This window comes from Empidonax traillii, unplaced genomic scaffold (genome assembly GCF_003031625.1).
Source record: "Empidonax traillii isolate 1590-97213 ecotype Southwest subspecies unplaced genomic scaffold, ASM303162v1 scaffold1932:size82158, whole genome shotgun sequence".
Taxonomy (NCBI): domain Eukaryota; kingdom Metazoa; phylum Chordata; class Aves; order Passeriformes; family Tyrannidae; genus Empidonax; species Empidonax traillii.
Genome location: NW_020957125.1, coordinates 6,344 through 22,982, shown reverse-complemented (window position 1 = coordinate 22,982; position 16,639 = coordinate 6,344). Strand labels below are relative to the sequence as shown.

The 16,639-nt window shown below is 61.6% G+C and overlaps 1 protein-coding gene across 1 annotated transcript; it reads left to right on the top strand.

The window, feature by feature from the left end:
• The first annotated feature begins 344 nt into the window (after positions 1-344).
• OTUD7B (OTU deubiquitinase 7B) lies at positions 345-15,601 on the top strand. Its single transcript, XM_027909045.1, has 12 exons — positions 345-408; positions 5,573-5,717; positions 6,580-6,753; positions 6,860-7,084; positions 10,581-10,682; positions 10,766-10,893; positions 11,182-11,294; positions 11,530-11,657; positions 12,128-12,277; positions 12,801-12,915; positions 13,203-13,287; positions 13,834-15,601. Exons 2-12 carry the CDS (start codon positions 5,645-5,647, stop codon positions 15,124-15,126), a joined length of 2,586 nt encoding a protein of 861 aa, XP_027764846.1. The 5' UTR covers positions 345-408; positions 5,573-5,644; the 3' UTR covers positions 15,127-15,601.
• Positions 15,602-16,639: the final 1,038 nt, after the last annotated feature.

Genomic DNA, 16,639 nt, shown 5'->3' with positions numbered 1-16,639 from the left:
CAGACAGAGGGGAAGGGAGGGCACAGATGGCACACGGGGGGTCTCGGACCCCACTTGGGGGGGGTCCCTGGGGGGGGTCCCAGCCCCCCGCCCCGCCGCCAGGGGGCGCCTTTCCCCTGCCCCGCCCCCCGCGCAGGCGCGGTGCCGCGGCGGGGGTGGGCGTGGCCGCGGGCGGGCGCTGCTCCGCCATTGGCCCGGTGGCGGCGGCGGCCGCGTGCGGCGGCCAAAGCGTTCCGGGCGGGAACGGGGGCGGCGGCGCGTTCCGGGCGGCGCGTTCCGTTCCTCCCCCCCCCCCGCCCGCCCGCCCCCCCCCGCCCCGGGAGCGGCCTCGGCGGCGGCGGCGGCGGCGGCGGGAGGGCCCGGGGGCCGCTCCGCTGCGGGCCGGGCCGCCCATGGAGCCGCGCGCAGGTAACGGCGGGGCCGGCGCCGCGTCCGGAAAGTTTTGTCGGGGCCGGGCCTTGGGGTGCGGTGCGGGGGGGGGGGGGGGGGGGGGGGGGCCCCCGGGGGGGGGGGGGGGGGGGGGGGGGGGGGGGGGGGGGGGGGGGCGGCGGCGGCACCCGCGGGGTCGCAGCGCGGCCTCGGGGGCCGGGCCCGGGGTGGGGGGCTCGGGGGTCGGTGCCAGAGTGCGGGGTCGGCCCCGGGGGCCCGGGCGGACCCCCCCGCGCTCCAACCGCCCACGGCCGGGCCGGGGCCGCCCCCCGCCCGCTCCCGGTGCGGAGCCCCCCGGGGATTCACCCCCCGCTCTTGGGGCTCCACCGGGGAGCGGCGACCCCCAGTACCCCCCTCCCCCCCATCCCCGTGGCCGGGCGGTGACGTTGCCCCAGGCCCGGGGATTTACGGCCGGATCGTCGCTTGTTTTCCCGGTGCCGCCGGGATATCGAGGGCCGGGCCGGGGGGTCGAGCCCGGGGGCGCGGGGGGGGCCCTTCCCGAGCGCTGGAGATCCCGGAGCGGCCGCCGGGGCCGCCTCGGCAGCGGGACGAGAGCTCAGGGAGCAGCCCGGAGTTTGCCGGTCCCGATCCAGAGGAATCCAGGGAGCTCCGCGTTGTCCCCGCGGGCGAGGAGCAGCTCCAGGGAAACTGCTCCAGGAGTCACCCCCGGGCACTGCCGAGGGGCTGAGACCCTTGTGTGGGTGTCCGGATCCCGGCGGGATGGAGGGCGGCAGGGGGATGGGAAGAGGAGCCGTGCGCCCGAGTTACTCGAAATCCGAGGCTCTGCTCTTCCCGGCGCTTTAATTTCGGCCGGTTGGGTTTTCTACCGGAGCGTTTGTGCTGAATCTGTGCCGCTCGGTGCCCGTTCTGCTCTCGGGGAGATGCTCCCGCCCTCAACAGGTGCCTTGGCTCCCACAGCCCCGAGTTACACCCCAAAGCCGTCCCTGGAAGGGACTGAAAAGTGGATTTTCCCGGCGGGAAGAGCCCTGGATTGGAAGGCTCCGGGGAGGAGACACAGAGTGGGGGATAAGGCTGCCGTGGCCTCGATTGCGGAGTGGCCGCTTGGAGCATCCCCTGGGACAGCGGGAAGGACGGAGCGTGCCGGGCCTGGGGCTCCTGGAGATCCAGGGATCGGGCTGGAAATAGTCACGGCCTGGTTTGAAGAGAGTCTGGCTCCAGGGGAATGTCCCTGGTGCGGCTGCAGAGAGGACCAAGTTTATTGTCGGTGCTCCAGAGTGGGTCCTTGGAGAGTCCCTGTCATTCCTGGGAGCAGAGGACTTGCTAACTAGGAGAGATGATGATGATGATGATGATGGGGCAGAGCCTGGATTTGGCCAAGCTGCTGCGTTTGTGTTGGAGACTTTCTCAGCTTTTCTCCCTCACAGCGGGTTCCTTGGGATGGTCTGGGTGCTGGGAGGAGCCCAGCTGTGCCTGGAGCAGCAGGAAGCTGTTGGAGCTCTGGAAAACAGGATAAAGCCGTTATTTGAAGCACTGAAGCTTTATAAAAACAGGATGATTTCTGTGACTCTCACTGTGACTCGCTCAGCCCACCCTGACTCCTGAAGCACCAGTGTGGTTTTAGGAACCCTTTTTCCCAGCTGGGAGAGCTCTGCTTTGCAGGGATCATGTGCTGTCCTTTTGCCAGAGCTCTGCCAGAGGCTCCCAAGGCTACAGTTCCTGGGATGGGGAATCTCCCTGGAGAGCTGCTCGTACCTCGAGGTGCGACCGTGGTGCCTCACCCAGCCCGGCCTCAGCTGCCTGTCCCATCTGTGTCCCAAATATCCCCGCTGTTTTCCCTCTCAGACCTCCTCCTGCACCCCGAGCACCCTTCCTTCGGGCTGAGGGAGCCGGGCAGCTCGTGGGGTGTTCCTGCACCGTCGCTTTTATCGGGAATCACTGGGGTTTGGGCTTTGCTGGTGGAGTTTCTGTGACGGTGGTGATGGTGATGGTGAGCCAGGTTGATTCCCACCCTGGATGAGGTGGGACTGTGCCCCTGCAGCCCCTGTGGGAGCTTAGTGAGCACGGCACAGGTGTCAGGTCAGGTCGGGTTCAGCGCGGTCCCCGCTAATCCCGGCGCGGCTGTTCCGGCGGCGTTAGGTAACCTGCCGGGATGTGGGATGGGGTGGAGGCAGCTCCCACCGTCCTGGGGAGCAGGGGGAACCTCCTCCAGGACCTTTAGGACCTGCTTGCTTGGAGCTGAACCACGGGAGAAGCTCATTTTCCTCATCCCCACTCCTTTAGGGATCAGGTTGGGGCTGCTCCTCTGTCCCACCTGGGGGTCCTTCCACGGGCCTTTCCCTGGAGCCAGGGGTGCTGCAGGTGTCCCCCCTGCCCCCCTCCTTGGCCCTGAGCGTTGCCAAATTCCAGGGATTTGGGGGATTTGGGTTTAGGGCTTCCATACATGCCCACTGGCCTCTCTGCTCCTGCAGCTTCCCAGTGATGGGAGCAAAATCATCGGGGTGGATCAAACCTCCCGTGGATTTTGGGCAGCTCCTGCGTCACCTGCAGGGTCCCCGAGGGCTCTGGGGGTCCCCGAGGGCTCTGGGGGTCCCCATGTCCCCCGTGGGGCTGGGGTGTGGCGGAGGGGCCGGGCAGGGAGCAGAGCCCAGGGAGTGGAGTCCTGGCTCCCGACTCGGTTCCTGCAAAACATCACGTGGCAGATCCGGGGGAGAGACGTCAGAGTTTGCTGCTCCTAAAATATTTCTGGAAGTACCTCTGTAAACACCCCGGCCGTGGCTGACCTGGGCTTGGGATTTGGCCCTTACAAAGGCCTTTATTTTCTGTTCCTGCAGCAGATGTTCAGCACGATGGAAATCTGGCAAAATAAAGGAGCTAAAGCCCTGTAAATCCCGATCCTGGAACTTCCCATGGATCTGGCCTTGCTGCTCCACAGTTAGTTCTGGTGAAATGCTTCAGCTCAGTGTTTTCGGTGGTTTGTTTTCCCCCCCTCGATGGAGCTGAGGGACACTGAGCTCTTGGACCTTGTGTCCTCTGGAATTCCTCCCTCAGCCTCCCAATTCCCCTGATGGTGTCCTGGCAGTGTGGTCCTGCTCTGGGATGCTCTGGGGTGCTCCTGCTGAGTCCCTTCCCAAACCTGGCACTCTGGAGTTGCTCTGGAAGAGGCCCTGAGGGGAGCGAGTGGCAGCTCTGGGTGGGGGTGGTTTATGACTTTCCCCTTGTTTTAGATGGCTGTTCAGTGTTAAAGGTCTCAATTCCTGTCGGGAATTCCTGGTGGGTCCTGCAGAGAATCACCGGGATGGTGGGAGTCTGAAATGCACGTGTTCCCCACTTCTCTGGCTGGAATGTGCCAGGAATGCTCACTCTGGATTAGATCCATCCCAGGGCACTTCGGGCTCTGCTGTTCCGTGGATTTGAAGTTGTGCCTCTCCCAGGGCTTGGATTTCCCGTCTGGGCTTTGTATTTCCAACCTGTTCCAAAAGGAGGGGGAGAGGACAGAGCCCTTCCCTCCCACAGGGGCAGGGACTGATCACTGACACTGGGGTGGGGCCGTTTCTGTCCCAATCCCTGATAAATCCCCCACAGTCCATCCTTGCCGGGCCCGGAGTTCTCCATCAGCGTTTCCCCCGGCGTTCCTGTGTGCGAGGGAGTTTGGAATGCCATGGATGGGGGGGTGTTCTGGCTGTGCTGCTCATTCCCTCCCCAAAGCTCCGCTGAGTTTCCATTTTCCCTTGGGATTCCAAACCCCACCCGCGGGAAGTTTGACCCGTTATCCCGTTATCCCGTCCCGGAGCCGCTCGCTGCTCCTGCAGCTCCTGCCAGGGATGGAGGGATCCAGGCGAGCGGCTCCCAGTTAAGGACCTTCCCTAAACTGGTGGGGCCAGGGCAGGGATCGCTGCCAAATCCCGCTCCCATCGTGGCTCCGGGATCTCTCCGCAGGAAAACACGGAGGAGTTTTTTCCTGGGGGCAGGAAGTTAATGATGACACCACCCTGAGAGAGGGGGAATGGTGTTTCCCCAGCAAAGCCAGGGAATTCCAGGGTATAACCTGGATGTTTAACGGTTCCCTTAGGGAATTTTGCACATGCTCTTAGGGAATTTTGCACATCTTCAGGGATAATCTCGGAAAGAGACTCCGGGGGTGTTTTACCCATCCTGAAAAAGAGACATTTTCAAGGCTCCAGGGAATTTTGTTCATCTTTAGGGATAATCCTGTAAAAGAGATTGTTGTTCTCCCTGGGAAACAACCACATTTGTTCGTATTCCACGTAATCCTGAAATGTCCTCTTTTATTCCCAATGCACCAGCACTTCCCTTTTCCCAATCCTTTTTTCCCCCCTTCTTCCACATTTTGGGTTTGGGGCGAATTCTTCTCCTGGCGGTTTCTGTTCCTTGATGGCAGGATTTTTATCCCAGCCTTTAACTGCAAGGCCCCAAATCCAGCAGAGCTCTTTGCCCATCTCCCTTTCCCTTTCCCCCTTCTGCCCCGAGGAATGCGGAAATTCAGGATTCGGGGGCACGGCGGGAGCACACGCCTTCCCCAGGCTCAGAAACTGCCAAAATCCAGAGTTACAGGATAGATCTTTGGTTTTGCTCCCTCCTGGGAAGGAGCTCTGGATTGGGAAGGAGCCTGGGAAGGAGCTGTGGGTTGGGGAGGAGCTCTGGGTTGGGAAGGAGCTCTGTCTGGACGTTTATTTTCCCTGCAAGAGCAGTTGGGGTGTTTTATTTTTTTTTTTGTTTGTTTGGGGTTTGTTTTTTCTTTTTGCCTTTTGGAAGGGGATTTCTAAAATTTCCTTAGGACAGGCACACTTCCTAATTCCAAGCATTTTGGCCTTGCTTCCCCTTCCCTGGCCCGCAGCTGGGAGCGGGATGGGGCAGGGATTTGCTCCCTGTAAACGCCTGAGAGGAACTTCCTGCTTTCTCACCGCTCCCACACATTCACTTCTTGTGTCATTTACTCCCAGCTCCTCATCCCTAATGCGGGAAGAGAAGCCCCACCACCTTTGGGATGAGAATTGGGGTTAGCTCCTGGGTTTTCCAAGGAAATGCCCGTTGTTCTCCCACTTCCCAGTGCATGAGCGGGCAGTCCCTGAGCACAGTTAACTCCAGGGGGGAGGTTCATGGCCTGGCTCCTTGTTTTACCCTCCACCAGCCCATCCATGTGCGCTGTGGGTGTCGTTGCCAGATTGATGCCGAGGAGCCGATCAGGCGCCGCCGACCCCGTCCGTGCGCGGCTCCATGAGCCACGGCCTCGGCTATGGACATCGTCCTGTCCGACTTTGTTCGCTCGACGGGGGCAGAGCCGGGGCTGGCCAGAGACCTCCTTGAAGGTAGGAAAGCTGGGAATAACTGGGGAAGAGCCAGAGGTGGCTGTGGGGGAGGCAGGAGGGAGAAAGGACTTGGGAAGAGGGCCCGGAGCTGCGGGGCTGGGAGAGGAAAATCCTGCCCTGGGGATGCGGCTGCCTTGGCTTCTCCTTGCACATCTCCGGGGTGATGGATTGCAAGCGTTGGGAAGGAAAGGGCAGCAAGCAGGAGGGTGGATTCCCTTCCTCCATCCGCCGCCGGCCACACAACTCAAGGGGTTTTTTATCTTTCTGTCGGCAGTGCCTTAAAAAAAATTAAGGATTTTCTCCTTTCTATCAATGGCATCTTAAAAAAGTGAAGAGGGTGGGTTTTTTTTTTTCCTTTTTATCAACAGTGCCTTCAAAAACTTTGGGGTTATGGCTCTTTCCAGTGGCGCTGCGGGAGTTGATTTATTTTGAAAGCGGCACTTCCAGCTCGTTTCGGTGACGCTGCTGTTCCTCCGGCAGCCTTGGAGGAGCTGACAGCTGCAGGGGGTGGGAATGAGGGGAAAACACGAGGATTTTCCTTTTTTGGGTGGTATTGGTGAAGCAGTCGGATAAATAGATGCACAGAGTGGAGTTTGAGGGCGAGGTGAGCGATTCAAGTCGTGCTTTCCCATCTGTGCTTTGAGCTTCCTCTGTGTCTGGTGGCAGGGACGGGTCTGGAGGATCGTGGAACCGTGGAGTGGGTTGGCTTGGGAGGGACCACGACAGGGACACCCTCCACAAGACCAGGTTGCTCCAAACCTGGAACAGCTCCAGGGGTGGGCCATGCACAGCTTCCCTGGGCAGGGGGGGGCCTCCCCAGCTTTCTGTACCGTCAACCCCAGTCCAATCCCTTCCCCTGCAGGCAAGAACTGGGACCTGAGCGCGGCGCTGAGCGACTTCGAGCAGCTGCGGCAGGTGCACGCGGGGAACCTGCCGCCCTCCTTCAACGAGGGCCGCGGTGCCCGCACCCCGGAGCCGCGGGAGGCGGCACGGCCGGGCCGGCCGCCCCTGCAGCGCCAGGATGACCTCGTGCAAGGTCAGTGTCCCGCAGCCAGAGGGTCCCCCCTCTGACCTCCCTCCTCCTCCTCCTCCTCCTGGTGCCGGCCTCGCTCAGGTGGGTTTTGCCTTTTTCCCCTCCCCAGAGAAGCGCCTGTCCCGAGGCATCTCCCACGCCAGCTCCACCATCGTGTCCCTGGCGCGCTCCCACGTCTCCAGCAACGGCGGCGGCGGCGGCGGCGAGCACCTGCTGGAGACGCCCATCTGCACCTTCCAGCTGCCCGACCTCACCGTGTACTCCGAGGAGTTCCGCAGCTTCATCGAGCGCGACCTCATCGAGCAGTCCATGCTGGTGGCGCTGGAGCAGGCTGGTGAGTGCTGGCTCCGTGCTGGTGGCGCTGGAGCAGGCTGGTGAGTGCTGGCTCCGTGCTGGTGGCGCTGGAGCAGGCTGGTGAGTGCTGGCTCCGTGCTGGTGGCACTGGAGCAGGCCGGTGAGTGCTGGCTCCGTACTGGTGGCACTGGAGCAGGCTGGTGAGTGCTGGCTCCGTGCTGGTGGCGCTGGAGCAGGCTGGTGAGTGCTGGCTCTGTGCTGGTGGCAGTGGGACCCTTGGGAACGCCCCAGGATGTCACAGGGATGCAACATCCGACAGGGAGCCAGTCATTCCATGCTTTTTATGGCCTGGTGCAAGGGCCGAGGGGGAGCTGCTTCCTTCACCCAGGGACACCGTGTGTACGTAGCCCAGGGCTGCTGTCACCACGCACAGATGAGTGGGGGCACCCAAAATCTGGCGTTGTCTCACTCCTGGAGCGTTCCAGTGCCATGCTCCAGCCAGCCAGCCCCTTGGAGAGACAGGGAGAAGGGAATTCCTGTGTAACACAGACAGCAGCTGATGCTGCTGCCCCATCCGGGATTGATTTTGGGCACAAGGTCGATGCTGCTGCTCCAGCACCCGCTGGTTCACTGTGTGCCTGGGGAGGAACCCCCTGCCCAGGGCACATGGATTTGCTTCCCATCAGTCTCCTGAGTGGCTCCCAGAGGTGTGTAAATAGGGTTGAGCTGGGGAATGGTGGGGAAAAGCCCCATCCCTGCCCCCAGGACACAGGAGGGGGCTCAGGAGGGTCTGCACCCCCAGTTGTTCCTGTGGCCGCTATCCTCAGGGATAACAGCCCCTCGGAGTGCCCAGCCTGTCCCTCACCCGCTCAGGTGTTGCTGTAACAAATATTCTCATGTTTTGGGAATGAGCACTCGATCCCCACGATCCCCTTACACGGCAACGGCGCCGCCGTCGGGTCTGGTGCAGATAAACCCCGGATCCCATCCCAGTGGGCTCGGGGGGTTGGGTTCCTGTGGGGTGAGGGGGCTGGGGGAGGGGGCTGGGTGCTCCATCCGTGGGCTGGGGGCACTTCCAGGAGCGCTGGGACACCGTTAACGGGGAGGAATGTGGGGTTTTAGAAGACGCCTTTGGGAGGCTCTGTGGGTTGTTGTAAACGAGTGTTTGTCTGTAACAAAGGGCTGTAATGCAGCCTTGAAATATTCCAAGCTGGATTCCAAGTAGGGCTTTGAGCGTGGTGCTGTGATCTAGGGAGGCTCCCGTCATTAATTTGGCACACACTGTCCCTTAGGGGATTAAGGAAATGTTTTATAGCCCAGTAAACGTTCAGATCCTCTCCCTGCGCACCCAGAGACCCCGTTACACCACGGTGGCAGAGCAGGTGCTTCCAAAGGGGCTGTAAACTGCAATGGGATCCTCTGGGAATGCCTTGAACGTGCTGGGAGTGGTACAGAAAGGTCTTGGCTGAGCTGAAGCCTCAGCCCTCGCCGTAGCCTGGGTGTCCTTTGGCACAAACCCTCGTGGATCGGGGATCAGGCCTTGCCCTGTGTTGGGATGCTGCAGAGTGGGCTCATCCCTGGGACACTCCCTCCCTCCTGTGATCCACAGGAGTGGATTCCCGGTAGCCTTAGGGGAGCCATTTGGGTTTTGGGTGAGGCAATTCCCGTTTCGGGCTGGGAGGAGCTGCCGGTTCCTCCCCGCTGCCATGGCCTGTTGGGGTGGTTCCTGTTGGAAGAAACGATGGGATTTCCCCAAACACACCTTTTGTGTTTGGGACAGCACTGTCCCCTGACCCCTGTGGGGACAAATCACTGTTCTGTGGGGTGACACTGGGCTCCGCAGGGTCGTGGTGCTGGATCCAGAGGGAGCCTCTGGATGCCGACGGATTTTCCCGCTGCCGCTCTGGGAAGATCCCTCTGTGCTCCCCAATCCAGTTGTCCTGCCCTGGCAGAGCTCTCGGGGCTGTTTCCTAAGAAATGTGTGTTGTTTTCCTTCCTCCTGGGCGGCCCCTTGGCCTTTCCACCGCCCCGACGGGAGCAAAACAGCGGGAGCAAAGCGGGGTTGGGCTGCGGTTCCTCTGGAGACGGCTCCTCTGGTGTAACCGGAGTGGCTGCAAACACTCGGGCCCAGAAATACCTCCCCAAGGTGTGTCCCCCGGGAGGGCACCCAGCCAGAGCTTGCACAACCTCCACAGTGCCAAGCAGGGACTCAGAAGGGCGTCGGGTCCCCCAGGAAGGAGGGGAGGGGGATGGAAGGGACCCCTGGGCAGCGTTTTGGGGTGGGGAGGGGGTGGCTCCTGTGCCTTCGCTGCCCTGGCCCTGGGCCACTTGGCCAGGCTCCCTGCTGGGCCGTGCCAGGAGCTGTGTGGAGGGAACAGCCGGCTTTTCCACGCAGAGCCGTTGTCCCCAGGCTCCGGCGGGTCCCTCTGTCCCGGCACAGGGCGCAGGATCGACCCACCCGCCTCGCACTGGGCTGGGGGGTTGTGTGTTCCCTGTCTGGGGGTGTTGGAACCCCCTTTTCCTGCACTCAGCTCCTCCCTGAGGCTGTGCTAACCATTTCCAGCAGTCCCATGTCTGCCTGTCGGGATCCCTGGCAGGGCCTGGGCTCGGGAGGGAGGGAGAGGCTCCTTGGAAAGGGCTGGGAAAGGGCTGGTTTCCTGCAGGAGCGATTTAAATACAACTCGCTGGAAGGCTGAACAGCCTCCTCCAGCCAAAAGCCTGCCTGTTGCACAGGATCCAAAAACTCCTGGGGAGCGAGGCAGCCAAGGAGGGGTGTTGAGGGCAGAGACACAGCCTGGGGGGGTTCAGAGTGCTGAGCCAGCCCCGCTTTGCTCCCTCGGGAAGGGCTGGACCTCCAGGCTGAGCCTCCAGCCACGCTGGGCTGGCTGGGCAGTTTTTCCTACCTTCTATTTTTAGCTGCTCTCGAGTCAAACCGCCACAATGACCCAAAACTCGCGGTTTAAAGGGCACAAAGCGCCGTCAGTTCGTGTTTGCAGCGGGAAAGCTGCTGGGATCAGCAGGAATCCCGGAGTGTTCTGCCTGGGAACCAGTGAGCAGGGAGAACCAGGCTGGGAGAGGGTGGAAACCAAGGGGATTTGGTTCCAAGAAGCAGCAAAAAAGCTGTTTTTTTTTTTCCCTGGAGAAGCATTTTCAGCATGATGGGCTTTTTGGGGAGGGAAATAAGGGGAGGGGAGAAATGAGTAGAGGAGAACTGGTCTGGGTGGAAGTCCTGGCTCTTATTCCTGTTTAATTCTGATTTGGGTGACCCTGTTCAGTCTGACCCTTTCCCGGCGTCCCCTGGAAGTTTTACAGCTCCGACCTCCCCTTTTTGTTGCTTTATCAACGTCCTGTCCCTGCTCCCCAGCCCTGGGACGGGTCTGTCCCTGCTCCCCAGCCCTGGGACGGGTCTGTCCCTGCTCCCCAGCTTGTTCAGCTGGTCTTTTGTCCTCGTTGGTGCTTTTGGAGGGGTTGAGCCCCCCCAGTGCCCCCCAGAGCTGTGCTGTGCTGTGGTCTCATGCTCTCCCACGTTCCCCCAGGGCGCCTGAACTGGTGGGTGACGGTGGATCCCAGTTGCCAGCGCCTGCTGCCCCTGGCCACCACGGGCGACGGGAACTGCCTCCTCCACGCCGCCTCCCTGGGTAAGGAGTGGGGGACCTCAACAGGTTGTGGGGGGCGATACCAACCCCTCCTGACCCTCCTCTCCATCCTTCCTCCCCCTCAGGAATGTGGGGCTTCCACGACCGGGACCTGATGCTGCGGAAATCCCTGTACACGCTGATGGACAAGGGAGCGGAGCGGGAGGCGCTGAGGAGGAGGTGGCGCTGGCAGCAGACGCAGCAGAACAAGGAGGTGGGAGCCTCGCTCTGGGCCCTCCCTGCCCAGGGGAAGGTCCTGGGGAAGCACCCCCTGGGTTTGGGGGGCTGTGGCAAACCAACACATCCCGTGGCTGGAGCCTGGGGGGATGGAGGTGCCCTCAGGGGCAGGGGGTCCCTCCTTTCAGGGACGTGGTGCAGAACGTGGTGATTGTTTTCGCACAAATCCATAGAGAAAAGTTGTGCCGTGGGTATAAACCGGTGCTGGAGCGACTGGGAGAGGTTTCCTGGGAGGATTTCGGGTTCTCACTGCTGTTTTTTCCAGTCTGGGCTGGTGTACACGGAGGAGGAGTGGCAGAAGGAGTGGAACGAGCTGATCAAGCTGGCGTCCAGCGAGCCCCGCGTGCACTACGGCACCAACGGCGGCGGCTGCGGCGGGTGCGTGAGTGCCTGGGGGCAGTGACACAGCCTGGGGGGAAACAGGAATGCCCTCCCTCGGGGCACAGCTCGGGGGGCAGCCCCAGGGCAGGGCACGGGGCTGGGGGGGCCGCCTTGGGCCGGCTCGTTGGGGCTGCGCTGTCAATCCACCTCTGCCCTGCCACCTCTGAAACCTCCTCCTGGCGTCACAAAGCAACCACTGGGTATCCCAAGGGCGACATTGCTCTCCCCCCAGGGTGGAGAGCTCGGAAGAGCCGGTGTACGAGAGCCTGGAGGAGTTCCACGTCTTCGTCCTGGCCCACGTGCTCAAGAGGCCCATCGTGGTGGTGGCAGACACGATGCTGCGGGACTCGGGGGGCGAAGGTGAGGCCTGCCCAGCTCGGCTCCCAGCCCTGTTTCTGCTGCTTTGAGAGCAGAAACCCCATGAGGGTTTTTCTTTTTTGTACCTCTTTACCCCCCCCCCCACTCTCGTGTAGAGGCGGGAAATTCCGTTCCCTGCGTGGTGGATTTTCCACCATCGGCTTCATTTTCCCGTCAGGGAAGGTCAATCGACTTCCAGCGCTCTGTGGGCAAAGTTTGTCTTGTGGGGGAGTGAAGAAGAGGAGGGTTTTCTATAGAAAATGCCAGCTCATTCTGCATTTTCCACCCTCCTGATGTAAAAGAAATGTCCGTTCTGGGGTTGTGGTTTTGTTTAAAGTCCCTTGAGGTGACGGATAATTGCAGGTGAGACCTCAGCTGAGGCAAACGGCTCATTCTGGAGCAATTGTGGCACAAACAACTCTGACCTCTTGAACCTGTGATCAGAACTAACCACCCAAATGCTTTCTTCCCAGCATTTGCCCCCATTCCCTTTGGAGGGATCTACCTGCCCCTGGAAGTCCCAGCCAACAAATGCCACCGCTCTCCCTTGGTTCTGGCTTACGACCAAGCCCATTTCTCTGCCCTGGTCTCCATGGAGCAGAAGGAAAACACAAAGGATCAAGGTAGGGGATGAGATCCAGGTGAAAGAAGCACTGAAGGAGTCCTGTGGAGGAGGATTTGGGGGTGCTGGGGGGGGAAAGAGCTGGGCAGGACCCAGCAACATGCACCAGCAGCCCAGGAGAGCAACAGTGTCCTGAGCCTGGAGCCCTTCCAGTGCCTAAAGGGGCTCCAGGAGCTGAAGAGGGACTTGGGACAAGGACATGAAGTGACAGGACAAGGGGGAATGGCTTCCCACTGACAAAAGGCAGGGTTAGATGGGATATTGGGAAGAAATTCATCCCTGGACGTGTCCAAGGCCAGGTTGGACGGGGCTCGGAGCAACCTGGGCTGGTGGAAGGTGGGACTGGATGAGTTTTAAGGTCCTTCCACCCCAAACCTGTCCACGACGCTCTGATGATTCCACGATCCCAGGCACTGGCAGCCACTGGGGTTTGCTGTGGTGCTGTTCCCATCAGAAAGGTGGGCTGTGAGTGGGGGATAGTTGTCCTTTTGGGCTGTAAACGTGGTGTTTCTGTCCTGGGGCAGCTGTGATCCCTCTGACGGACTCGGAGCACAAGCTGCTCCCGGTGCACTTCGCCGTGGATCCCGGGAAGGACTGGCAGTGGGGGAAGGACGACAGTGACAACGTCAAGCTGGCCAGGTTGGTGATCCACGGGGGATCCAGGTGATCCACAGAGCAGGGCTGGAGGGGTCAGCCCTGACCCCAGCTGGGATTTCGTGTGCTGGGTGGAGGTTGGGCTTAGGGGATGACTCTGCTGGTGGGGATGGAGCAGCTTTCCCCTCATTCTCCTTCACTTTGGTGCCTTTGGGGTGGGGCTGTGACACCTCCTGAGCTTCCTTCCCACATGGAAACATGGGGGAGACCCAGGTGGGAATTAGAAACTGGGCTCTAACTTGTGTTTTCCTCCCCCCCCATGGTGACCCCAGTGTGACGCTGTCGCTGGAGGCCAAGCTGCACCTGCTGCACAGCTACATGACTGTGAGGTGGATCACGTTGCCTTGTGACACGCAGGTAAAGGGACCAGGGGGGGATCTTCTTTACCTGTGAATTATTTAACCCTCCTCTCTGCAGGGCAGCGGGTGTGGGGCCTCGCCTGGGGGGCTCTGCCCGCCGGGTTTGCAGCTGATTCTGCTCTGAGCAGGGAAGTGACTCGGTGTGGGGGGTGTGCAGAGCTCTTTCTCTGAGCTTTCCACCGCCCTGAAACCCCCGTGCCCCTCAGGGTGCTCCAAACAAACAGGAGGTGCTGGTTTACAGCCACCTCGGCACTGGGACCAAGGATCTTCCCCCCTCTTTGCTGGCCTTGCCCCTGAAACGTTGCAGAATCCCAGAACAGAGTCATAAAATCACAGAATTCAAATCATAAAGTCCCAGAATATGCCAGGTTGGAAGGGTGCCACGGGCATATCCGTGGGTGTGCGGGGCAGCGTCGCTCTGCGTCCGAATGTCGTCCCGCTCCATGCCCTGAGCGACATCACCTCCTTTGCGTCACCTTCCGCGTGAAAATCCCCGCCCCGGGAATTCCTGGAGTTTGAGATTTGGCTTTTCCTTCTTCCCCAGGCGCCTCTGGCCCAGCCAGAATCCCCCACGGCCTCGGCGGGGGACGACGCTCGCTCGGCGGCGGAGTCGGGCGAGTCGGACAAGGAGTCGGTGTGCAGCAGCTCCGCCAGCAATGGCGGCGCCAGGGCGGCCAAGGACAGGGACAAGCCAAAGAAAGAGCGGGAGAAGGAGAAGGAGAAGGACAAAAAACGGGCAGACTCGGTGGCCAACAAGCTGGGGAGCTTCGGGAAGACCCTGGGCAGCAAGCTAAAAAAGAACATGGGGGGCTTGATGCACGGCAAGGCCGTGAAGGGCGGCCTGAGCAACGGGCAGGGGGACACCCTGGAGAAGAAGAAGAAGGGGTCCCTGAAGGGGCAGAAGGGCAGCAAGGAGGAGTGTTCCCCTGGAGACTCGGCGGCTCCCACGGAGAAGGCGTGCCCGGGGAAGGCGGCCCCGGAGAAGGCGCCGGACCCCTCCAAGTACAGCAGCGACGTGCGGCTGAGCCTGAGCATCCTGCGCGCCGCCATGCAGGGCGAGCGCAAGTTCATCTTCGCCGGCCACCTCAAGACCAGCACCCGGCACCAGTTCCAGGAGGAGATGATCCAGAGGTACCTCCTGGACGCCGAGGAGCGCTTCCTGGCCGAGCAGAGGCAGAAGGAGGCGGAGAAGAAGGCGCTGGGCGGCGCAGCCCCGGCCAAGAAGCCGGAGGGGGAGGCGGGTGCCCACCGGGGCGAGGAGGCGATGCCGGGCCCCGCGTTCCCCCCGCTGCCCCCCGCCTACCCCTCCCAGCCCCCCGAGCCGGCCCTGGGCGCTAAAATAGCCGCTTTTCCCGCCGGCTATTCCGGCGTTTTCACCTTCCCCAGGCCCTCAGTGGGCAGCGCGGAGGGGCCGCACCCCCCCGGGTGCCCCGAGGGCCGCAGGCAGCTGGCGGGGGGGCCCTGCGGGAGCCTCCCCCCCTACGCCACCCTGCCCCGGCACCACCAGGCCCGGCCCGGCCCCCCTGGCCCTGCCCAGCCGGGCAGGTTCTCCCCCACGGACATGGACACCCAGCCTCCCTTCCCTCCGGAGTGCGAGGGCTCCTCCGGCTGCCTCCCCCCGCACAGCAACGGCTGCCGGGAGTTCCTGGAGCAGGACAAGGGGGCGGCGGCAGCGGAGAAGACGAGAAGCCGAGCCCTCTACGGCGTCCAGCAGACCAAGTGCAAACAGCCCAACTGCAGCTTCTATGGACACCCGGAGACTGGGAACTTCTGTTCCTGCTGTTACAAGGAGGAGCTGCGGCGCCGGGAGCGGGAGGCGCTGGTGCACAGGTTCTGACGCTGCCCCCCCTCCCCGCCCCGCGCGGATCTGGGACCCCCTGGAACACGGGGAATGCAATAATAATGGAGATCCAGGATGGTTTTATACACCCCCTCCCCGGCTCCCTCCTGCGCTCTGGGAGGAGGGAGTGAGCGATCCTGGGATTGGGCTGGTGGGATGGAGGGGGGATGCAGGAGGGAGAGGGAGTGGGGAAAAACCAGCCCCTGCTTTCCCAGAGCCCCTGCGAGGGAGGAGGAGGATTCCCAGGGATGGCCTTGGGACAGCAGGGGCTGCTCGGGTCGGAGCACAGGGTGAGGGGGGAGAATTCCTCAAAAACTCAATAAACCAGACCAAAGCTTTGGGAGCTGGGGGTGGGGGGGGGGTGCAGCCCCCGCCGGGTCCTTCCGACCGCCCGGGACGGAGCGAAAAACGCCCCAGTTTGAGCGTCACCAACCTTTTAATGGAGTTTTTTAACACTGGTTTTTATTCTGTATTTCTTCTTGCTGGTACTGAGCGACGGGCGGAGTTGGACGTGGTCGGGGGGGGGTGGGGGGGGGTGGGGAGGGTCACACTCCCCCAGGGATGGCTCCGAGCGCTGGGGAGGGCGGGCTCGGGCTCTGCCCCCTCCGTGGGCTCTTCCCCAGCCCCTCAGCTCTGGTTTTAAAATGCTCTTTTCAGACTTGCTTCCTGGGGCAGGGGGAGCTCCCAGCGCTCCGGGGGTCGGAGCTTTACTGTTTGTGGGAACCGAGGGTGGGGGTCTCCTGCTGGGAATTCCCAGTGGGGAGGGGCAGATCCCCCCGGGGCAGGAGGGGATCAATCCGAGGGGGGGGGGGTCACATAACTCCGTACTTGAGCACAGCTACTCCGTACTACCTCTGATCCTGATTAACTCGGCTCCGCCGTGCTGAGCCACCAACTGACCTTTAGGCTGCGGAATTAACGCATATTTTTGATAACAGGGCTAAAAAAAGCGGAACAATAAGGTAAAAAAACCCACCCCCCCTCGTGACTAACGTCCCACGGCATTCCCAGCCCCATCCCGGCCCCCCCTCCCCAGCTCCCAGGGTGGGATTCACTTTAGCACTGCGATGTTTGCACAGAATTCCTTGGGGTTTTTTTGGTAACTGCAGCTCCCAAACCGGCCCTGCCCCCCACCCCAGGTCCTGCACAGAGCGAGGGGCAGCGTTTCCCATCACATGGAAATAAAACAGGAGTTCTGATCCCTCAGCCCGACTTTACACCATTCCCTCCGTTTTATTTTGGGGGTTTTGTTTTCCAGAAGGCGCCAAACTATGCAAGCCCCTCCCGAGCTGCCCCTGCCCGTGGCCCTTCCCTGGGAGAAGGGATGAGGGATGGGGTGGAGGAGCTGGAAGGGAGCTGAGCTCGGGGCTCCCCGTGGCACCCCAAACACCTCTGAGTCCACCCAGCGATGCCCCCTTGCCTGCCAGTTTTCAAATCCCAAGTTTCGAACGCCCCAGGGATGGTTTGACTCCGGTTTTAAGTCGTTTTCCCCCCTGGTTTTATGAAATCC